We start from the raw sequence: 23,407 nt of genomic DNA, 5'->3' as shown, positions 1-23,407 counted from the left end.
AGAGAGAATTCTGGTCCATACTCATTTGAACTCTTTGAGATACAAGAGGAGCTGTTTTGCTCCTTCCTATACATACATCTTGGTTACTTGCTGAAGAAATCAGAGAGCAAAGTGAGAGAAACAGAGGAGTGAAGTGCAGTTCCTTACAACTACTCCTGCTGGAAGACATCAGAAACACATAAGAAGTTATGTTCATTGGGTTGCTGCAATGTAAGGAACTGAAGGCCACAAGTTCAGCCAGGGCAGTAATGTGCTAAATGTGTGATAAGGAGGCTTATAAATGTGTAGGTATCCACGCTGAATGGCACTGTCAGCTGATAACTAAGTAGATCACTGGCTGTTTTGTGAAATAAGAAACTTTCACTTCCTCTATAAGTAACTTAGAACTCTGTCTCAGCTTCCTTAATTGCAGTAATCTGCTTTCTTCCCTAAAGAACAAATTAGAGGTCTGCAAACATTACTGGATCGAATGCTCCATCTCTTGTTATGTTACTGTTCTTCATTCCTTCCAAGCATGCTGAGTAAATACAAACAACCAAGGGTCCACTTCTTTAATTATGTAAGCAGTTAGAAAAAAAAAAAAACCATCAACTAATTTGAAATGAAGAAAAAAATTAAGACCAACATCCACTTAAAAACATGTTTTCACAGCATCCTCTGAGCACCGAAGCCCCTGCATGTCTCAGCTGGAGTACTCTACGAGCAGGAATCTGCTTTACCTCATTCAAATCAAAAGGAAGGCCTTTAGCTGGCAGTACTCAAGGAATCATTGCCAGGTTGGCTGCCCCCCCAGTAGAAACCCAGGGGGTTCTGCTCGTCATTTCTTGCCATCAGATCTTCCAAATAGGCTGAGCCAACAACAGGTTTTTCTTTATAGAGATAATATGAGTTCATTCTGGCACAGCGTGGAGTTCCATCTCAGTCATCAAATCTCTGCTTAACAAGGCCTTCGATATATATATATAAATTAAATTATAAACAAGAACTTCAGCACTGCGCTGGATCAGAGTAAGTGCACTGCGCACATTTGAACTAAATACAGCTTTAAAAGCTTCCACACCTTTTAATTGATAAGCCATGACAGCAGCTTTCTGTACATATACTACAAAAATAGTTAAGGTAAAATTATCAAAACAGAAGAAAATGGATTATACATTTCTCCATCTGTAAATATATGTCCTGATTGTTCAGGAATAATGAACGTTTTATTGCAGACTTTTCACGTGTCCATTGGGAATGCTTTTTTAAGTGTGTTAATTGATAATTAAGTGCTGTTTCATCGTAGTTACTCATTCTCTCAGGCGATAAATACAGATCTCAGTCAGGTCTTTTTGGTTTCATCCACTCAAAATCCAACAGCCAAATGAGGAAACTGTGAAGACAGATATTCTTATATCAGAACATTTCATCAATCAACATCAAATCAACGCATGGAAGAGGTGATGCAGAACCTTATCAGGAGCTGGTTCTGTAGCGGGTCACATTCAGCACCTAAATGCACACAAGGTCTGTGTTTATGCACTCAACACTCAATGAAGGCCAGGAGTTGTCATAAAAAGAGCCTTCCACCCATAGAACTGCCTTGTAAAAATCCTTCTCTTGGCCACTCTAGTTTCTTCAAGGTCCTGTCTATGAAGCATAGGGTATCTAAAAGCATGGATATTATGTGTTACAACAAAGATCATCTTACATTTAGCCATGTGCCCACCAACAGGAATGAGATCTGAAGAATATGTGGCTTCAAAAAGCTGAACAAACAGGGCATTCAAATGTACCCTGAAATGGATGCTATGCGTACTGCCATGTGGTTAATCTTACATTGAAAAGGAACTTACCTCCCAGTACATCTGGTCGTCAAAGTACTTGGAGACAGGGGTGGGCTTCAACAGTTTGAGGTTTAGGATTAAACCTAGTTGTAAAAACACATAGGATGGATGTATATCTGTACATGTATCATGGAAAGGGGAAGGCTGTGTAACTGAAGGCTTCTTAATAACACACATCCAAATGTAACATAGGCTAAAACACAAGATCAGAACAAAACACTTCAGCAGAGCCCCGTGGCTCAAGTTGACCTTAACTACAGAGAAGCTTATAGGTAAAAACCCATTAAACAACCTACCAGATTCTAAGGATATATAAAAAGTCTTTAACTTCTCACATGAAATGTCTGTATACGTCTCTTCTTCAAAGCCTATCCATGAAGAGTCCTTGGTGTTAAATGTTCCCAACTGCTTCTAGGTCAATATTTATCCATAGATTTATCCATTAGCACCCCAGTTATACTGGTGTCTGTTTGCAAAGGATGCTGACGTGGTAACAGCTGCAATAGGAAGACACAGCCCTTCTCCAAAGGAAAACATGGAAGATGAAACATGTTTTTCATGCTTACCTGTAATAAGGCCTGCAATCAAGGCAGTGCTGATGGTGAAACAGAAAGCCCCGATGTTCAATATGACCTGGTAACCAATGCTGAAAAGCAAAACAAGTGTTTCACCTTTGACAGCTGCTGACTGGAACATTCAGCCTGTGGATGTGTCTGCCCCACGTGGTCCCTGTGCACGGATCTGCTGCCATCACATCTCAATTCCTGTATCCAGATCTCTATACAGCTGCAGTTGGCTGTTTTAAGAGAGCTGAGCAGGAGCCTACAACCAAGTTATGCTGCACTGTGATTCATTCCTGTGTAAGCTGAGAAAACCACAGAACTTGTGGGAAGGATGCACTTTCCCAGCCTTCATCTCCTCTGTACACTGCTCTTAAGGGCCAAATCTAGGACTAAAACCTAACATGATTTATCTGTGAAGTCTTCCAAGCCTTCTGCAATTATGAGAACACTCAGGGCACCCTCCAGTAACGATTAAATAAACTTATTTTACACTTAAGGACAAACCTTCACGTACCTCGGTAACGTAGTCTGGATTTCCATTACAAAGAAAACAACCTGGGCAAGAGCTCCAAGCACAGCAGGCAAACCAAACGTGAAATGAACTCCAGATGCATCGTGAATCTTGAGAGGAGGGTTGAAGCAACTCTGGGAAGAGAGAAAAAAACCTGATATATGAGAACACAGGTTGATAACAGGACGGTGCCTATCTTCCAGTTAGCAAATTAACTTCAGTCTCTTAACTTCCAATCCCACATCCTGCTCAAGACTTCAGGTTTAATCTTCTCTAAAAAGAAGCTGACCTTGAGGTACGTCACACTGGAAAATAAGTTTACAACGTTTATACAAAAAGGAATTTCAGGTTTTGAGTGTTACCTGTAAACAGAAGGATCCCAATATGCTTATCACACTAGCAAGCAGACCCAAAATCATTGCAATCCAGGGATAGTTGATGCTGCTTGCTGCATAACCAATAGTCACCCCACCAGCCATTGCTGCCCTGTGGATATGGGACTGTAAAACAAAGTAACAAATAGAGAGGGGAAATTCAGTGGTTGCTTGTTGTACACAGTACATCAGGCTGGTTTTGGACTTTGTATACAGTGAGTTTCCATCAGAGAATACCATTTCTAAGTTAGTTTCTTCAGTCTTCTGCTTGGCAGCTTAATTATAACTGACACGCTGGAAACTCGGATTTGCTTTCATTTAATAGCTATTATACCCCTCAATGTATTACTGAGAGTAACAGAACAGCTTTTCCACACCGTCATTCTCTCTCATGTCTTACCATTCTGAACTTGCCATCCTTTGTGGTCAGACCAGACAAGGCAAAGGCAGTTACGGCGCTCACTGCAAGTGCTAAGCAGGTGTTGAGGATTGCTTTATTCTTTTCCAGTGCCAGTATAGAATTGAAGCTTGGCCAGAACACCCAGAGAAAGAGAGTGCCTTGGAGACAAAGACAAGCAATTATTACCTATCCTGAAACACAGTAAATCTACTATTGACTGTCTCTGGATGGTTCCAACCCATATTTTTGCATTCATTTCAACTTCTTCATTCAAAGAGAAGTTCCTGCCCATTGCAGTACAGACAGCCATGCCACTGCAGCCTAAGTTACACAGCACAAGTCACACTAATGAAGAAAATACATGGCTGCTTTAGGAATAAAATGGAACTCTAATATCACCACTCAGACCTCTTCTCATACTCCTGTCTGTATCCCGTTCCCCCCCCTTCAGCATGTTTTTATCTTACCGCTCACAGGACTAGGCAGGGACTGCATTGCCATATCACACTACAGCACCTTGATTTTGCAAACAGCATTTCAGCCCCAGATGGGAACTGTAAGCACTACTGAAATACAAGCCATAACCTCAGAGCACAAGTCCCTGACCAACATGTCCATACAAACCCCAAAGAGACAACTTAATTGAGAGAGGAGGGCACAGTCAACCTGCTGTTCTGCTTTCCTTGTGCTCTCACTGCAGTCTCTTTTTCCCTGCTGAAACATGAAACCAAATGTCTCACCCAACATTGCCAACAAGTCCGATTGTGAAGTACTTGCATTCTTGTCAGACCTTGGTGATGGCTCAGAGAAACGTGAGGATACAGCCAGACCAAAGTATGCCCCAAACAAGTGAACGTGCATCATGCTCACGTGGTATGAAACCTGCATCAATAGAGCAATGACATTTGTAAGTTATCTTGTGCCACTGGAGCCCTTCAATGCAGATCCTGATACAGTCAACTCATGCAGCCTCCCTATGAAGTCACTTGGTTTACGCTTTAAACGTGAGCTTTTAATGCCAAGTTAATTTATATGAGCTCACTGTAGCTCCTACACACACAGTTCATCTACAGAGAGCTTGGAGTGCATTGACACTGTGTTAAATGCAACTCTACCTCTACTGTACACATCTATCATTCACAGTGGAAACAGCAACATTTCCAACGTCCCTGTGAAACTCCCCCCCCATTACCTCCAGGATGTTCTCGTTGATCCATCTGCTCATACAGAAAACTATGATCTCTACAATTGTCATCACAATTGATTGCATGGGATTAATCATCCCAAGAACAGCTCCAATGGAGATGACCACAGCAACCATGCTCATAGCAGCTTGCACTATGCTATAATGAAAAGAAGGAAAGAAAAGAAGAAGAAAACATTACAATTCCATGTCAGGAGTGTACTCAGGCAATGAAGAAGGAACAACAGAACTCATTACCTGCTCAGGCTGCCTTCCAGTGTTCTGTCACTCAGGAGAACTGGTACATTTTCCATCAGGATGGAGCACTGGACACCAAGGACGATGATCAGGAGGTTGAATCCCACGCTGCTAAAACTGTATCGCTTCAAAAACATCAGGAAAAAGCCAAAGCCAAAAACCAGCACGTGGCTGACATCCTGCAGGGCTGTGTGACAGAAGAGAGCAGAAGAGCAGGAAAGTGATTCAAACAGGCTGCATTTCTGCCTTAAAAATACAACAATGAGCTAAGAAATCTTTCCATTAAACATCAGGCACCTTTAGTAACTAGTTTAAGGAAACCCAAAGCTTTATTTCTCCTCCATGTGGAAACAGAAAGATGATGCCACACTGAAGTTTAGTTTTACAGCCCTTTCCCATGCTGAGACCTCAGCAGTTCTGCACCCAGAGCACTGCCTGTCCTCAGGAGTTACTTATACTCCTATATCTATAATATATCCCATATATTATGGAATTTATACACATAGGGACAGCGGAAAACGGATGAGCAATGCAATCTCTATTGCATAGCACTCTGTTGACTGCCTTTGCTTTCATATATGTAACTATGAATACAATGAATACAATACATCCCAATGAATACAATGAATATGATACAGTACATCCCAATATGATACAATGAATACAATACGAATACAATACATCCCAATGCAAAAGATAAGCCTGCATTCAATCCATCCTATCACGGTCTTACCTGCATAATGAATTCCTGCACCCACATCTGAGAACAAGAAGTAAAAGAGGACGATGAAGGCAGCTTCCAGAGAGAGGATCAGCCATGGCACACTGCATCGAAAGCTGCGGTAAGCAGCAGGCATTGTGCACCAGGTGAGACTTCAGCACAAGCACGTTAAGAGTTTCTCCTATCAACAGTGTTTGTGTCACCTCAAAGCTACAGTTAAGGAGGGGGGAGTGGGAATAAAAGCGAGATAAAAAGCCAAAGAGGCATCAGCAACCAGCAGTCCTTATCTGGTGCACGTCAGGAACCCAGACTCAGCTGACATGGATTAAACTCAAACATACTCACAAACAGAGCCATGTAAATGGTCAGTGCTGGAGTTCTAATGGATATTTATCCCATGGTGTCCAGCTGCTGCAGCTCCTCATATCTGCTGAATGGCCAGAGCAGAACACAGGCTCACAGGAGCAGAAGGCTCATGCAATATCATTGTTTCTTTATATTGCTTGTAGGCACCGCTGTGACCTCAGGGAAGGCTCTGCTGAGATTCCACTTGTGCTTCTCACCTTTGTTAATCTACAACCCACCAGCCACAACATCCCCCTGGGTAACGCCAGGCCTGGAAGCTGCAGACAGACACAGTGCAGGCTTTTAACTGCGAACCAGCCTGATTCCATCCTAACCTGCATCAGCTTCTATTGCCACAGCGCAGCTGTGAGGTGCCCTGTGCTTTGTGTGTCCTTACATGTATTTTCTTTAAACAAGGAGCCATTAAAGGCAGCATTTGGGGCACACAGCACAGGGCTGTGTGGCAAAGCTGCTGCATCCCATGTTAAATGGACACCCACCATCCCACCCAGCTCCTTTTGGGGGGGGTTTGGCAGCTTTGGTGGGTAACTCAGACCTTGTTCAATGTCAGCTGAGCTGCTTTAGAACTATCAGCTCTACAGCAACAAACAGAGCTGGGGCTGCAGTGACTTCACCATCACAGCGCTGCCATCTGCAACCTGGGAACCACAGCCGGGATCCTGCCCTCCAGCCGCCATCCTGGATGTGTGAAGTTCAACAAAATTACCCCTTTTTTTCCCCCTTTTTTCGGACATTTACTACAAATTCTTCCAGCACAAACAATGGGGGAACACAAGAACACATCCCAAAGGCGACAGGCCCCGACAGGCCCCGACAGGCCCCGACAGGCCCCGACAGGCCCCGACAGGCCCCGACAGGCCCCGACNCGACAGGCCCCGACAGGCCCCGACAGGCCCCGACAGGCCCCGACAGGCCCCGACAGGCCCCGACAGGCCCCGACCCCATGACGCGGCAGGCCTAACCGGAAGGGGCGGGGTTAAGGCCTGTTCCGGTTCCGCCTCCTCTTCCCATTAGTTGAGCGCCCCCCCCACCCACAGGCCCTGCCTTAGGGACGGGCTTCCCATTGGTCGAAGGCTCGCTGCTTTCCTGGCTTCTGATTGGCTCGTCTCCCAACGCCGTCCGTGTTTGGGCCGATCTGAGACGCCCCGCCCCCTTCCTGCTCCGCCATTGGTCCGCTCTCCTGTCAATCTCCTCAATGTGTTTCCGTGCTGCTGTCCGCACAGAGCCGCGTTGTTGTGGCGCTCCCTGAGCTCTGCGATGTGATTTGTCAGCGGGGCTGTCAATCAATCTGAGGGGCGGCCCTTCGGGGCTGCGGAGACAGAGGAAATTGAGCCCGCCTTCTTCCGCTTCCGACTGGATGGCTGAGCTGTCCTTTCAGCTCCGCTCCTCTTTCCTATTGGGCAGCGCTGCTGTCAATCACAGCACGGACGGAACCAGCGTTGACGGGCAGTAGGCGGGAGGAAAGCGAGAGCTGCTTCGCGATTGGCTGAAGAGCCGTCAGTTCACAATCCCTGCTCTGCGATAGGCTGTCGCGGCCGTCAATTAAACGCGTGGGCGGGACGCTCGATGACGCGGGGCGGGACCAACATCGCGGCACTCTCATAGGGCATCTCAGCCGTCCGTCTGCCTTTTCCCACCGCTGATTGGTCCACAGAGCCGTCATTCTTGCGTCACCAGCCGTTTGATTGGGTGTTGCCGGGGAGGGCGGGGCGCTGCGCGGCGGCTGCGCGGAGAGCCGCGGCGGGGAGGGCCGGACCAGGAATTATTTTTATTTCTTTGTTTCCCGGGTTAGAAAAAAAAAAAAAAAAGAAAAAAAAATTAGAAGAAAAAAAAAAAAAGAATAAAAGGGAAAAAAAGCCAAAAAACGGCAGAAGGGAAAAGGACGGAGGAGGAGGAGACGAGGAGACGAGGCCGCATGGTGCCGTGACGGGCCGGGGAACATGAAGCGGCGGAGCGCGGAGTGCAGCAAGTTGAGGAGACCGCTGAGGAGGAACCGCATCGCTGAGGGGATTTACGGCAGGTAACGGATATGATAGGATATAATGGGGGTAATGGGGATCTATGGGGGTAATGGGTAACGTAATGGAACCGCATCGCTGAGGGGATCTACGGCAGGTAACGGATATAACGGGGGTAATGGGGGTAATGGGGATCTATGGGGTAATGGGTAACGGAATGGAACCGCATCGCTGAGGGGATCTACGGCAGGTAACGGATATAATGGGGGTAATGGGGATAATGGGGTAATGGGGGTAATGGGGGGTAATGGGGGTAATGGGGATCTATGGCAGGTAATGGGTAACGGAATGGAACCGCATCGCTGAGGGGATTTACGGCAGGTAACGGTGTGATACGGTATAATGGGAGATATACGGCAGGTAACGGTGTGATGGGGGGTGATAGGGTATAATGGGGATCTATGGGGTAATGGGGATAATGGGGATCTATGGGGGTAATGGGTAACGTAACGGGTAATGGAATGGAACCGCATCGCTGAGGGGATCTACGGCAGGTAACGGATATAACGGGGGTAATGGGGGTAATGGGGATCTATGGGGTAATGGATAATGGGGATCTACGGCAGGTAATGGGTAACGGAATGGAACCGCATCGCTGAGGGGATTTACGGCAGGTAACGGTGTGATACGGTATAATGGGGGTCTATGGGGTAATGGATAATGGGGATCTGTGGCAGGTAATGGGTAACGGAATGGAACCGCATCGCTGAGGGCATATACGGCAGGTAACGGATATAACGGGGGTAATGGGGGCAATGGGGATCTATGGGGTAATGGGTAATGTAACGGGTAATGGAATGGAACCGCATCGCTCAGGGGATCTACGGCAGGTAACGGTGTGATAGGATATAATGGGGATCTATGGGGTAATGGATAATGGGGATCTATGGCAGGTAATGGGTAATGGAATGGAACCGCATCGCTGAGGGGATCTACGGCAGGTAACGGATAGAATGGGGGTAATGGGGGTAATGGGGATCTATGGCAGGTAACGAGTGTAATAGGGTATAATGGGGATCTATGGGGGTAATGGATAATGGAATCGAACCGCATCGGTGAGGGGATCTACGGCAGGTAACGGATATGATAGGATATAATGGGGATCTATGGGGTAATGGATAATGGGGATCTATGGCAGGTAACGGATATAATGGGGGTAATGGGGGTAATGGGGGTAATGGGGATTATGGGGGTAATGTATAATGGGGATCTATGGCAGGTAACGAGTGTGATGGGGTATGATAGGATATAATGGGGATCTACGGCAGGTAACGGATAATGGGGGGTAATGGGGATCTATGGGGGTAATGGGTAACATAACGGGTAATGGAATGGAACCGCATCGCTGAGGGGATCTACGGCAGGTAACGGATATAACGGGGGGTAATGGGGATCTATGGCAGGTAATGGGTAACGGAATGGAACCGCATCGCTGAGGGGATCTACAGCAGGTAATGGGTGTGATAGGGTATAATGGGGATCTACGGCAGGGAACGGATATGTATAGGGTGTGATAGGGTATAATGGGGTGTGATAGGGTATAATGGGGATACACGGCAGGTAATGGGTAATGTAATGGAACCGCATCGCTGAGGGGATCTACGGCAGGTAATGGTGTAATGGGGTGTGATAGGGTATAATGGGGATCTATGGCAGGTAACGGATATGATGGGGGGTAATGGGAGATACGGCAGGTAATGGGTAGAATGGGGTAGAATGGGGATCTACGGCAGGTAACGGATAGAGCGGGGTAATGGGGATCTATGGCAGGTAATGATGGGGTATAATAGAGCGGGATGTAATGGGTAATGGGGATCTACGGCAGGCAATGGGTGGGCCAGGGGTAATGGGAGATATGGCAGGTAATGGATAGAGTGGGGTATAATGGGGATCTATGGCAGGTAACAGATATGATGGGAGATACGGCAGGTAACGGGTGGGCCAGGGGTAATGGGGATCTACGGCAGGTAACGGATATAATGGGGTATAATGGGTAATGGGGATCTATGGCAGGTAATGGATAGAGTGGGGTATAATGGGGATCTACAGCAGGTAACGGATATGATGGGAGATACGGCAGGTAACGGATAGAGCGGGGCATGATGGGGATCTATGGCAGGTAACGGATAGAGCAGGGTATAATGGGAGATACAGCAGGTAATGGATGGAGCGGGGAGTGGGGGAGTATGAGAGGGGAGGGCACCAGCCTCAGCCCCCCAGTCTGTGTGAGCACAGGTAACAGGCGGCCCCATGGTTTATGGGGGGATAAGAGCTGGGAGAGAGCAGCGATGTGATGGTACCGTCACCAGCTGGAGGGGGTTGGGGGCTCAGTGTCATTGGGGCTGCAATAAGAGTGGATGTGGAGCTGAGGGACATGGTCATAAGGCCACGGTTGGGCTGTGTGGTCCCAGTGGCCTTTTCCAACCTTGGTGAATCTATAAAGTCTATGAAAACTATAAAATCTGTGATATCTGGCTTCATAAAGTTGTATCAGTACAGCGTCCTGTTTCTGCTTCCAGCCCCGCTGAGCTTTGGCTGCTCACTAAGCCCCAACCTGCAGCTGCTGCCTTATAGGAGGCAGCAGGTCGGTGGGCAGCTCCGTGTATGACAGTCATTGCCATGAGCTCCTCACCTCTTGGGGAAGCTCTGCTTGATATGGGAGCGTCTTGTTTTGGGCTCCTGTTGTTGAGCAAGCAGTGCTTGGATGTTAGTACATGATGCTGGGATGGTTAAAGTGATGCCTGGATGGTTAAAGCGATGGTTGGAAGTTATTATGTGAGTTGCCTTAGTGCCATAGGTTGGTTTTTGCCCTCACTTTCTCCTCATCATTCAGGGATGTCACATACAGGCAGCGTCTCTATAACGACTGGATTCCAGCTCATTAAAATGACTCTGGTTACTGCAGCTATTTACCCAACTTATCTTAATTGCTGCCCTGCACAAACCCAGTCAGTGCAGCTATCAGGGGGCAGCATCGCAGCGCTACAAACAGAGCAGAGGCTGAGCAAACAGCTTGATGAGCGTGTTTGAATCTTGTAGGGTTTGTGTTTGCTTTTTAATTGAAGCCCAATTGTCCCACCCTCATCCCAGACCTTCATTGAACTCACATAGTGGGGAGCGGAGCTGAGAGCTGCGATGCTGGAGAGTTTGGGAGCTGATTCCTTCAGCCCTTCATGGCAACCAACCTGCAAACATGCAGCCCTCTGTATCCTTCAAGCTGCTCCTTGTATTTTGGGTGCCATCATTTCTTATCCTGCCAAGCTAATATCACATATAAAGCACAGCAAAGACCTGAGCAATGTACAGGTATTACCTGTGCAAGGGATGCTGTGATCTTTAGGACATAGCCGTGCTTTCAGAGCCACCCAAGGGCTGGTGAGTGGGCTCAGGAGGTCTCTTGTCTCCACAGTTGACATTCAGACCTTTGCTTTATGCCTTTTCAGCTCCGTTGCCATCATTTTACACTCAGCATCCTTTTGTCTTTGGCACTGCACGTGCATTAGGATTTGAGCTGTTCATTGAGGTATTTGTGGCTGCTTGTTGTCGAGGCAATCGGAGTTGACTTGTTGCTGCTCCTCTTCCTTGATGTCTTTCAAAGTGCTGCTTGCTTGGTCCCCATTGAGTCCCATTAGTGGTGCAACAGAGCAGGATCCTTCCCACCAAAGCCCCATTCCATTCTGTTGCCGTTTGACCTTTGAGTAAAGCAGCTCCTGCTCACACCTGACCTCAATTCACCTCTTGGTGTAAAGCCCCCCCCCCTTCATCCCATGCTCCCCCCATAGGAATCCTCCTCCTGTGGGTCAGCAAACTGATTGCCTGGATTTATGCATTCCTTTGCAGCAGCATCAGTGGGTGTCAGAGCTGCAGGTGTGGGGTCACAGAGCAGCAGCGTATGGCACAGGGGGACAATAGAGGGAGAAGCAGCACTGGGAAGGGCTGATAGAAAGCAGGGGGAGGAGGGGGCTACTGCTGCCTTTGGGCCGTGGTTCTATGCACATAATCCCATTTGGAGGGTGTCACTGTGCCTTTGTGGATGGGATCTGTGTGTTCCTCCCAAGGATCCCCCCCAGCTGCAGCGTGCTGCAAATACACCCTTTTTGTTGTTGGCTTTTTGGTGTTGTTGGTTGTTTTTTTTTTCCCCTACATGGATGTATTTGTTTGAACGTAGATATGTTTAAATATACCCCTTTGACAGCTCGGCATCAAAACACTCTTCCCGATGGCTGTAGTTAAAGGCTTAAAATATACCTTCATTTATTGGCCATCGTGGGGTTTGTGCTCAGCGCAGCAGACAATGGGAGAACAGCTGCGGTGTGAGGAGGGGGAGGCAGAAACGTCTCAGCCCCGAGGATGGGGGAGCGTGGAGCAGGAGCGGAGCAGAGCACTGCAGCTGTGGCAGCGTCTCTGTTTGCCTGGCTTTGCTTTGGACAAACACACTGCAAAGCAAAAGGGAGCTGGGGGCTGAGCGGATGGTCAGAGCAACTCGCCGCCTTCCTTACTGCTGTAACAATAAATGCAGTTGAATGTGTGAGACGAGGCTTGATTTTAATGGAAGACAGCCTGTAGATGGATTATTTTGTATGAAATCTTCCCTCCTGTTACTGGCAGCTTTTATTCCTGACCTTTTAGTTCATTAAATCAAAGAGTTGGTAAGTTCATACGGTTGTTTGCTCACTGTATTTTCTCCCCCAGCCTTTCATTGGAAGTGCTGACCGAGGTGACTTTTCTTCTCTCCCTGCAGTACCTTCCTGTACCTGAAGTTCCTGGTGGTTTGGGCGCTGGTGCTGTTAGCAGACTTTGTCCTGGAGTTCAGATTTGAGTATCTGTGGCCCTTCTGGCTCTTCATCAGGAGCGTTTACGATTCCTTCAGATACCAGGGCTTGGTGAGTACAGCACGGAGCTGATGGATCTCCTGTTAGGTGTCAGGGTGATCTCTATGTTCCACACCTTGTTTAGAGGCAGTTTAGATGCTCAGCTCCACAAAGTGACCTGAGCTCAAATCTCTTCCTTCTCACATTGCCCCTTTCATCTGCTGTGGAAGCGGAACACATCGCTATCCAAGTATTCACTGGAGGCAGATAGCGTCTGAATTCCTGAGATAAGGGCATTTGTTTGGATCCTCCTCTATTAGAGCTTTCTTTAAGCCCTTTCCTGTTTAAATATTTACCGCTCGGGGAGGGTAAGTGACGCCGCTGATTTTTATTATGTGGTAGAATCTGGTCATGATAAGACAACATCAACACTGTGTGTCAGTGACCTTCCAACAAAGCAAGGAGTAAATGCAGCAGCTTGGGGCCATGCAGGAGGACTGGATGGGACACGGATATGGTCTGACTGCACATGTTGGCTCATAGTTGGACAGATGTGCCCTGCCATCAGCCAGGCTGCTCTGTTTGCTTGGGTGATCTTCATGATCCCTCCCAACCCTACTGGTGCAGTCACTTCTTTACCTTGACTATAAGTAACACTCGTTTCTATGCTGGCCTCCCTGGTGTTGTTTGCTGGAATAAACTGAAATTCTCTTCTTTCCCCCCACCCTCCTTTTCTTTTTAGGCTTTTTCAGTGTTTTTTGTTTGTGTGGCGTTCACATCAAATATAATATGTCTGCTCTTCATCCCGATACAATGGCTGTTCTTTGCTGCCAGCACGTATGTGTGGGTACAGTATGTCTGGCACACAGGTAGGTCACTGTTCTTCAACTAAAACATACTGATTAGAATATGCATCTTAATTAGTTCTTAATAACGTGCTGAACCCCTATTTGTGACGTTTGCTTTGATGTACTTTATTTCCAGGTGAGAAATGTTCTTTTTGTTATCCTTGGTATCTTTATGTCGTCTCTCTTTGTACATCTTGTGGTTAATCATCACTTAATGATTAACTGCTGGAACTGAAGGTCTGTCAGCAGGAGTTCCTGACTCCAGAGCTCTCCTGCACAGCTCAACAAGCACTGAGCAAATACAAGAGCTCTGAAATGATACCGTACCCTTCCCACTGCTCAACCAACACGCAGTTTAATTGGGATATCACCCTATATCCCAATGGATTTAATACAGGCAGACTCCTTGCTTTGCTTAAAGGCAGCTTTTTGTCCCCCAGGACCTTGATGGTTGGGGCTTTGGTGGTGTTTGTGTGTTAGTCTTGCAGTCAGATGATGGGAGCTTGCAGGGTGGCACAGATCACCTTCTCAGTTTGCTGGTGCCTCCCTGACGAGTTAATCGTGGGTAATAATGACAGCGTGGGAGTTCATGGAAAAGACTCTGAACCAGCTGCTGCCCAATGTAAAATAGATTAAAAATAAAACCCCAAACCTGGGTTTATTTTTAGGTTTGCGTTAAGATGTCGAAGCTTTGTCTTGAGTTGTTCACAGAGTAAAGGCAGAACCTGATGGGCCGGGTTGAACTTCAGCTGTTCAGCTCTGATTCCCTGCAGCCTTAGGAGTTAATTTTTCTTTAAGGCTAATTTAAGTCAATGGGAATATGCTCTTTTTTAGGTATCTTTTTAGGTAGTGTTTTTACCTACCAGAGCCATCCCTTGTAGCAGAGGGATTTTACCACAGGTCTCCAATTCGCATCAAAGAAAGCGCTTCAAGAGAGACCAAAGTAGAGAGCATAGTAAATAGAGCAAAGCAAATCACATCAGGGCCTCAAAATAGCACCCACAGCTCCAAACTGGAGACCTGTTTCCAAATAAGCACACGAGACATTGACGTCGGCGCGTAGCCAAGAACTTGATGAAGTTTGGGGCACGGAGCTGTAATTGAGTCCTGGGATCCTACAGCAGCAATAACAGGCAGCAGTGGTGGCTTCCATTGGCCAAAGGGGTTGAGAGCTGAGCTGTGCTCTGCTTGGCTTGGAAGGATCCATGTGCTGCCCTCCATTCCTCTGCCATAAGCGGCTCCTGGAGCCCATCTGCTCAGTGCTGGGCCTGGCAGATCCTGAGCTCGGGGTGGGGAAGCAGTGCTGGCTGTGAGGTTGGCAGCTGTAACATGAGCTCATCTGCAGCTCCTTGCACTCACATTCCCAGTCTATATACGGTGTTGTGCCGCTCCGTGCTGTTTGCTCCACCTCTGCTGGTTGTAATCGAACAAGATAAGGAGGCAAACATTCAGAACAGCTTTAAAGACACCCTCAATACTTTACCAAGCAAAAAAGCATCCCAGGCTCTCACCATTCCGTTTATAAATGTCTGAAAATTGCCCGTTGTCCTTTGGAAACCTTTAAAACTGACTTCAGAATGCCTTGTAGTATAATACTGAGGTGTTTCTCTCTCTTTCCCTTTGTTTCTCCTTCCATCTCTCTCCCCTCCGCAGAGAGGGGTGTGTGTCTACCAACAGTATCACTGTGGATACTCTTTGTTTATATCGAAGCAGCAATTAGATTTAAAGATTTAAAGAACTTCCATGTGGACCTTTGCCGTCCCTTCGCAGCACACTGGTAAGTCCCCTTTGCTCATTGACTTTTGTTATTAAGCCTTTATTATTAAACCAGAGATTATTAAACCAGAGGGATCGATACTCAAGGCTTCGGATGTTGGTTCAGGGTTTGGCTGCTTGATTCTCCCTCTCACAGCTCTCACCTTAGGCATTGCATCCATAATACATGTTACATGTTAACCAAGTGTGGTTATCCTGAAGAGATTTGTGATGTTAAGCAGATTTTCCCTAATGAAGGATCCCTCTCTGTCCCCTCCTTCAGGAAGCAGAGGTGCAGTTCTCTACCACGATGCTGTGCTGGGTTTAATGCGTGCCCTCTTTTGTTCTCAGACTTTGGTCCTGTTTCCCTGTGGGATGGCCCTCGTTAATTTGGCATCTGTCGTTTTCATTTCTGTTGTCCACTCTGTGCAAATAAACCCCTTAAACACGAACTGAATTCAGCTCAGGTTACAAAACCAGCTCAGGAGCTGCGAAGAAAAGTCTTTCTATTGCTGAATTAGATGCAGACATCTCAGCTTGTCATCAGGGTTTTCAAACTGGAGCTACAGCTGGCTTTGCTCAGCATCACAAAAGGAGCTTTGGCAGATGCATATGCAAATGGTTCTTGCGTACTTAGAAATGCAGATTGCACAGTGCTGTTACTGAGCAAGGAGTGGGAAGACTTCCATGGTTAATGCAGTCATTTAGATGGGAGTTCTCCCCAGTGTAGGACACCTTCTGTGTTCAGAATGCAGATTCGTGGTGCTTTCTTACAAGGCTTTACCAAAGACGTTGTACTTTTGTATGGAGATGTTTGCGTGGCCCCTCAGGAACAAGCTGGATTGCAGTTGGCTGTTACCTCCTGGAGAGATGCACAGTTGCACCTTGTGCTTGTCCAGCAGCTGGCACTGCTATGCACCCTGCAGTTGCATTGTTGTCATCATTTATGTTACAATTAGTCTGTCTGTAACGAACCGAGGCTTGGTAACAAAGTCTCTACGTTTTAATTCTAGCACAGCAAAAAAGTTCATTAATTTCCATGCGGAATAATAAAGTTGCTCTTCTTTTTTTTTCCCCTTTAGCATTGGTTACCCTGTCGTCAGTTTGGGCTTTGGCTTTAAAAGCTACGTCAGCTACAAAATGCGTTTAAGAAAACAGAAAGAAGTGCAGAAAGAGAACGAGTTCTACATGCAGCTCCTGCAGCAAGCACTGCCCCCGGAGCAGCAGATGCTGCAGCGACAGGAGAGGGAGGCAGAGGAAGGTGAGCTGCACCTCCTGCTTTTTCATGCTGCCAGAACCTCAAAGTTCTGCTGCTTTCATCCATTGTGATCCTAAAGGAAGGCTGAAATAAACCTTTTGTTTGGGTTGGGGTGGGTCTTGTCATAGAATGTTGGGTTGGAAAGGACCCCAATGGTCATCCAGTTCCAACCCCCTGCTGTGTGCAGGGTCACCAACCAGCAGCCCAGGCTGCCCAGAGCCACATCCAGCCTGGCCTTGAATGCCCGCAGGGATGGGGCATCCACAGCCTCCTTGGGCAACATGTTCCAGTCAACACCACCCTCTGGGTGAAAAACTTCCTCCTAATATCAACCTAAACCTCCCCTGTCCCCCTAAGCCGACTCTTAACAATTGCCTTCTGCAGAAGAGATGGTTGCAGACTCCATCATTTCTCTTTGTGTCGTAATATTGATTGATTTTAACGAACTAATGGGTGTTTTTTCCTTTATTTTCTTTGGTATTGCAGCCAAAGGTTTATCTGAGATGGATTCCTCGATGCTTTTGCAGCACAATGGAGGCATTCCAGCAAATAAGAAGTTATCTGCAACATTACCAGAGCTGGAATATAGAGAAAAAGGGAAAGAAAAGGACAAGGATGCTAAGAAACACAACCTTGGAATCAATAACAACATATTGCAACCTGTAGACTCTAAAATACAAGAGATCGAATATATGGAAAACCATATCAATAGTAAAAGGTTAAATAACGACCTTGTAGGAAGTACAGAAAACCTCTTAAAGGAGGACTCATGCACTGCCTCGTCCAAAAACTACAAAAATGTCAGTGGGGTTGTGAACTCCTCCCCCCGCAGCCACAGTGCGACCAATGGGAGCATCCCTTCAGCATCCACTAAGAATGAGAAGAAACAGAAGTGTCCGAGCAAGAGCCCGAGCGCACATAAGGACTTAATGGAGAACTGTATTCCCAATAACCAGCTCAGCAAACCAGATGCGTTGGTGAGGTGAGTTTCATTGGGTTGCAGCGTCCTGGCCTCTCGTGGTGCCATTGGGATTGTTTGGGGTTTTATTTTCTTAGTTGGTCTTCTAAGGGAAATGTAACTTATCATCCCATAGAGAGGACAGAGCTGGTTTGTGATGGGGTAAGGCAGCAGGCAGCCTGCTGGGCTTCTCCTCCTGGCTTTTACCTCCTGTTGGCCGTGCAGACTACATCAAACAGCTTCCTGTGTCCCTTGGGATGTGGTGCTCACCGACCTCACAGGGTGTTGTGGGGCTTTGTGGGTGACTGTGCCAGTCATTGGAGGGAAGGCGTGAGGAGAACATGGACGATGCTCATTGCAGAGCTTGGTGCATGTGTTCTTAGCAAACATTCCCAGGTGACCTTTCCACCTCCAGGGAATTCGGAGGGGTTCGGTGGTACCTGGGCAGGTTTTGGTGTCTCATTTGGTGGTGGGGTTTCTCTATTTCCCCCCTTGAAATGTTTGGCTTTTGCTTTTAATTCACAAGGACAAATGCAAAGTGTCGGCTGCCCTGCGACTCCTTGAAGCCACAACCTGAGCTTGCTGTGTGCATTACTGCTGACGTATCAGTTTAAATGCAGGCCACGGTGCTTTAACAGAGCTGTGAAGATGGGAGAGCTCACATCTTGATGTCTGCTCACCTGGAGTGTGCCCTGAGGAGCTGCTACAGCAGAACTGCAGTGCTGCACGCTCTCATTGGCAGCAGGGGCTCACAGCAACAGATGGGGCCACGAGAGAGCAAAACAAAGGACAGGTCTCATAGCAAAGCACACTGGGTCACGTAGAGCTTCAGTTTTTGTAGCCAGGTGATGATGGAGCAGTTGTAAGCGAAGGGACACTCGGTTCATCAGTGGGTTATGGGCAGCTGGAAGCAGCAGCCTAAGCTGGCTTTGCCTTCCCAAGGCAATAAGGGAAACGAGCCACTGTGGAGGTGACTGCTCAGTCATGTACTTCATTACTGAGATTGGTAATGATAGGCAGCAGCGCTTAAGAAAAGAGAAAGCATGTCCGTGTTTCTGGTGATGAGAAATGAAAGAAACCAGCCTCGTGTCTGTGTACAGAGAAGAGCTTGGATTTGCTTTTTTACAGCAGAGCATTTGGGGGCTGAAGATGAGCATGTGGCTCACAGTAGAGAATGCAGGATCTGATGTCTTAATGAGAGAAAGCAGGCAGGAAACATTCAGTCCTTGCACTGTGATGGGTTATTGGCTTCCTAACTCATATGGGGAGGGCACTTGAATTCATGTTGAAGCTCAAGGTGTAGAAATAACTTGTTGTCCTCAGCATGAAGCATTCATTTGCTTCGTGCCATTCCTGTTTGCCCACTATGGTTTTTCTTCTACCTATGCGTACATTTAGGATGTATTTTTTTAGTCCTGTGGGGAGCACAGAGGTGAGCTGGAGGCCTCTCCTTACAAACTACTGTGTTTATTTAACTCATTTGGGATGAAAATCTATTAATAAGCTTGCATGACTTGTTAAGGCTGCAATGATGAGTGTGGCAGATTCTCTCAGTTCAGGAGGAATTGAAACTAAATTCACCGAGTCCTGAATTATGGATAAGGTGACACATGTACAACTTGTGCTTCAAGGAAAAAACCCAATTGTGTTTAGTAAGAATTCAGGAGTGCGGTGCGACGTCAACACAGCCTGAATTGGGTGAGAAAAGCAATAATGGGCTCTTGTGGTCACCTGTCAGCCATGGGGGTTTCTCAGCCTTATCAGTTTTGTTTCTGCTTGGAGGGATGGAGGTGATTCCATCACGTGTTCTACAGTGCTGCAGTGCATGGAGGGGACCAGGATTCCTGTGGGTTTACAAAGTGTGTGCATAGCTGTATGTAGAGCTGCATGTGTAGAGTTACCTACGAGGTGATGCAGCAAAGAGAGGCATCATTTCCGAGCTGATCATCCAATGCATTGGAACCTTTGGGTAACAGGAAAGTCCTTTAAACTGAACGCTCTCTTTTCAAATTGTCTGTCTTAGGTTGGAACAAGACATTAAAAAGTTAAAGGCTGACCTGCAAGCAAGCAGGCAGATCGAGCAGGAGCTGCGCAGCCAGATCAGCTCTTTGAGTAACACAGAGCGGGGAATTCGGTCTGAGATCGGACAGCTCCGGCAGGAAAACGAACTGCTCCAGAACAAGTAGGTGCTCTGCAGAGCTGTGTGAGTTGGGTGCTGATGGCTGCAGTTTGCTGGAGGGGGAAATGTTAAGTCTTTGTAAAGTAGGAGGTGCTTGCTTGCAAGAAAGGAAGACTCGCTTGGGAACAAGTGTTGTAAGTGAAAACCTGTGTTAAATCTCATACCTGTCACCTTCCAGATTGCACAATGCTGTACAAATGAAACAAAAAGACAAGCAGATGATCAGCCAGCTGGAGAAGAAACTGAAGGCAGAGCAAGAGGCAAGAGCCTTCGTAGAAAAACAGCTCATGGAAGAAAAGAAGAGAAAGAAGTTGGAAGAAGCCACCGCTGCACGTGCTGTTGCATTTGCTGCTGCTACAAGGTATGTGGATCTGCCCCATTAGGAACATCAGCTCCACAGAATGTCTCAGATGATGGAGGCACTGAGTTACCAGCTGTATGGAGGCTGTGCTGGCAGAGAGCTGTTGTGCCCTGTGTGGGTCAGACCCCCAACTTCCCAGTCCTCGAGGTGTAAAGTTGGGCAACTCTTTGGAGTTCTTTATTAATGCCATGGGGAAAATCTCTTACTGAACAGAACAAAGTTACCTTTCCTTTCTTACCCTACAATCCCGATAGTACTTGTCATGTAATGAGCTGACAGCCTCCTGCTCTTATTCAGTTTTCTCTTTCAATACTTTTCCCGCAGAGGAGAATGTACCGAAACTTTAAGGAATCGAATCCGAGAGCTGGAGACAGAGTGCAAGAAGCTGACCATTGACATCAAGCTGAAAGAAGATCAGATACGAGAGCTAGAAATGAAAGTTCAGGTAACAAGAAAGTGCCAGGGCTTAGAGCAGCTTCACAGCGAGTGCTTTGAGACTCTCAGCTGGAAGGGACGAGCAAAAGGTCTCAGTGGTACAGACAGTAAGGAGCTGAGGAGCAGAAGAAATGGAACCTGCTCACTGCACTGTAACTGCTCTTTGTACAATATGGCTTTAATGGCTTGTGTGATGGTCGTGTGTAATTACTGCAGGTGATATTACAGCATCCTCAATTAACCATCATTTTAATTGGATTGTATTAATACCAGGCCCAGTGGTGCACTGTAGGGAAGGGAGACTTCTCAGTACATCTCATCCATGAAACCTACAGGAATAATATTTGTCCTCATTGCTCCTACAGGAACTGAGGAAGTACAAGGAAAACGAGAAGGATACGGAGGTGTTGATGTCAGCACTTTCAGCCATGCAGGATAAAACACAGCACTTAGAGAACAGCCTGAGCGCAGAGACACGGATCAAGCTGGATCTTTTCTCTGCATTAGGAGATGCAAAACGGCAGCTCGAGATTGCCCAAGGTAACACACGGTGGTGGGGAGGGTTGGGGCTGGGGAATCTTGGGGTCCCAAACCGCCCTGTTCCTCAGAGCTGGAGAACTTCTTTGGAAGAGCTAGAAGAGAAAATAGCCGAGCTGTCTGTTAGCCCTGTCCATGAATCTCCTAAAGAAAATAAAATGAAATGAGGGGATTAAAACCCAAAAGTCCCCCTGTTGGTGAGCAGAGAGGTGACCGTGTCGGAGTGCCACCAGAGGGCGCTTGGAGCCAGCACTTAACCCTGCTGGGCTGTCTGGTAGCTGGGCAGGCCCTGCAGCAAACGGAAGTGAGCTCTTGGTTTAGCAGCTGTTGAATTTCCTCGAAGTTCTTCTTCTTTTGCAGGAAGGTTTTCTTAGAATGAGAGTGTTTTTTCCTGTGCTCTTTATGTAGCTGTAATGAGTTTGTGAGTGTGCACAACTTGGGGGAGGGTGTAGAAAAACAGTGCAGACAGCTTTGAAAATAAGGGAAATAATGCATTTAATAACCCCCCCTTGAGGTGGTTGTGAAATGCAAACGGGACAGTGCAGAATAAAGATCATATTTTGGCACTGTGCAGTTGTGGATCCAAACATTGCAAAATGGAATAGAGGATCTGCTGGTGCGATGTGGTACCTTAAATGTAATTCATCTGCACAGAGGGGCAGCTCCACCGGGTCTGCTTTTGCTGTTAGGATATCAAAAAGCTGAATCCCTTCTGGCTGTTTGGCTTCACGGGATGAGCAGGAAGGTGGGAAGGTGCGGCTGTTCCTCAGCGATGCTCTTTGCCATTTCAGGGCAAATCATTCAGAAAGATCAGGAAATCAAGGAGCTAAAACAGAAGATTGCCGAAGTGATGGCGGTGATGCCCAGCATAACCTACACCGCAGCCACCAGCACGCTGAGCCCCGTTTCCCCACATTATTCTTCCAAATTTGTGGAGACCAGCCCTTCTGGACTTGATCCCAACGCCTCCGTTTATCAGCCCATGAAGAAATGAATGCCAACTCTTGGTTTTGCCCGGTGACGTTGTCGTACCGAAGGCTTCACACAGGAGCGTCTCTTTGCAGTCCGAGATGAAATCGTATCGTGTGAGACTGTTATTTGTTGTCATTAAAAACAAGAAAAAAAACATAAAAAAAAAAATAATAAACCCATCACCCATCTGGATCGACCGGAGCTGAACATCAGTTTTTTCTTGTAAATTTTTAGAGAACCTCACAGAACTTTGCAATTTATTTTCCTTGGCCAATGCATTAAAAACAATTCTTGGTTTTCAAGTAGCCAATTTTTGCCTTCTTATGTACTTGTGCATGGTTTCCTCTTGAAAATACAGGGCTTTGCTTGGTTTGGAACCCTTTCTTCTCCTGTTGTTTTATTTTATTTTAACGATTGAGTTGAATTTGCCAATCAGATCCATTGAGTGAGGGAAAACCTTTTTGTTTTGCCAGTGAAAGGGTGAAATAATCCAACAAAGCTTTGATTGCTAGATGTGTTAAATACAAGCATACGGTGTTGAGGAAGAGAATTTGAGTCCCCCCCCCTCCGAGGACCAAACAAAATTCAGGGGTGTTGTTTAAGGGAAAGGAGGAGGAAATGGGTGAGGTGGTCGTTGTGTGAATTATTTATGCTCCCATTGGTGTCTCTGGTCATTGAGAACTGCTGACAGTCTTGTTCACAGTGCCTTGGGAAAAGACATTTCAAGAGGAAACTTGATAGTTTATAAACTATTTTTCCCCCCTTCGCTGTCATCTAGCTTTATATCAAGCTCATTACAGAGTCTGCTGCAAATTGTACATGGTAATTTGGATGTTCATTATAAACCAAGGTTCCACCTCCTGTTCATTTCGATAGAAACTCAGCAGTGTTCTGTAACTTGCCTTGATACAGCATCACAGAAGGCACAATATTAACCCAGGAAGCGTTGTGAAGGCAGAGCTGTGCAATGTACTGTATACAAGAGACTGTAAAGCTGGCTAATAAAAGCTGCAGTTCTGGTTTTTTTTTTTATTATCATTACTTTTTTTTCTATCACCCCCAAGTGTGAAAAC

At 46.7% G+C, this 23,407-nt stretch overlaps 2 protein-coding genes across 8 annotated transcripts; one reads left to right on the top strand and one right to left on the bottom strand.

The window, feature by feature from the left end:
• Positions 1–537: 537 nt before the first annotated feature.
• Positions 538–7,046, bottom strand: RHCE (Rh blood group CcEe antigens). 6 transcript variants are annotated; one of them, XM_015883365.2, is made up of 11 exons: positions 6,182–7,046; positions 5,849–6,046; positions 5,116–5,302; positions 4,867–5,017; positions 4,415–4,556; positions 3,675–3,832; positions 3,263–3,400; positions 2,904–3,034; positions 2,393–2,472; positions 1,836–1,909; positions 538–1,372 (listed from the first exon to the last, which is right to left on the bottom strand). In XM_015883365.2, the coding sequence occupies exons 2-11, from the start codon at positions 5,970–5,972 to the stop codon at positions 1,346–1,348; spliced, it is 1,212 nt and encodes a 403-aa protein (XP_015738851.1). In that variant the 5' UTR covers positions 5,973–6,046; positions 6,182–7,046; the 3' UTR covers positions 538–1,345. The 6 variants fall into 6 exon arrangements, with proteins under 6 accessions (XP_015738851.1, XP_015738852.1, XP_032304814.1 ...); XM_015883366.2 differs by having other exon boundaries at positions 5,849–6,017; XM_032448923.1 differs by having other exon boundaries at positions 5,849–6,459; positions 6,738–7,046.
• Positions 7,047–8,005: 959 nt separating this feature from the next.
• Positions 8,006–23,366, top strand: MACO1 (macoilin 1). Of its 2 annotated transcripts, XM_015883361.2 has the most exons (11): positions 8,006–8,222; positions 12,962–13,103; positions 13,774–13,900; positions 15,533–15,656; positions 16,717–16,895; positions 17,379–17,874; positions 19,874–20,032; positions 20,208–20,390; positions 20,715–20,835; positions 21,191–21,365; positions 22,154–23,366. In XM_015883361.2, the coding sequence occupies exons 1-11, from the start codon at positions 8,143–8,145 to the stop codon at positions 22,354–22,356; spliced, it is 1,989 nt and encodes a 662-aa protein (XP_015738847.1). In that variant the 5' UTR covers positions 8,006–8,142; the 3' UTR covers positions 22,357–23,366. The 2 variants fall into 2 exon arrangements, with proteins under 2 accessions (XP_015738847.1, XP_015738848.1); XM_015883362.1 differs by lacking the exons at positions 8,006–8,222; positions 12,962–13,103; positions 15,533–15,656 and having other exon boundaries at positions 13,792–13,900; positions 22,154–22,711.
• Positions 23,367–23,407: the final 41 nt, after the last annotated feature.

Source organism: Coturnix japonica, chromosome 23 (assembly GCF_001577835.2).
Source record: "Coturnix japonica isolate 7356 chromosome 23, Coturnix japonica 2.1, whole genome shotgun sequence".
Classification (NCBI taxonomy): domain Eukaryota; kingdom Metazoa; phylum Chordata; class Aves; order Galliformes; family Phasianidae; genus Coturnix; species Coturnix japonica.
Note: the sequence above shows the minus strand (reverse complement) of the source record. Positions and strands in the feature narration are given on the sequence as shown.

Excerpts from the sequence above, each read along its gene's own strand:
- MACO1 (XM_015883361.2), top strand. The coding sequence starts at position 8,143 with ATGAAGCGGCGGAGCGCGGAGTGCAGCAAGTTGAGGAGACCGCTGAGG. Across the intron at positions 13,104-13,773 it reads CCTTCAGATACCAGGGCTTG|GCTTTTTCAGTGTTTTTTGT; the intron begins GTGAGTACAGCA and ends TTTTCTTTTTAG. Across the intron at positions 20,033-20,207 it reads AACGAACTGCTCCAGAACAA|ATTGCACAATGCTGTACAAA; the intron begins GTAGGTGCTCTG and ends GTCACCTTCCAG.
- RHCE (XM_032448922.1), bottom strand. The coding sequence starts at position 5,972 with ATGCCTGCTGCTTACCGCAGCTTTCGATGCAGTGTGCCATGGCTGATC. Across the intron at positions 3,401-3,674 it reads AGGATGGCAAGTTCAGAATG|TCCCATATCCACAGGGCAGC; the intron begins GTAAGACATGAG and ends TTTGTTTTACAG. Across the intron at positions 1,910-2,392 it reads GATTGCAGGCCTTATTACAG|GTTTAATCCTAAACCTCAAA; the intron begins GTAAGCATGAAA and ends TTTTACAACTAG.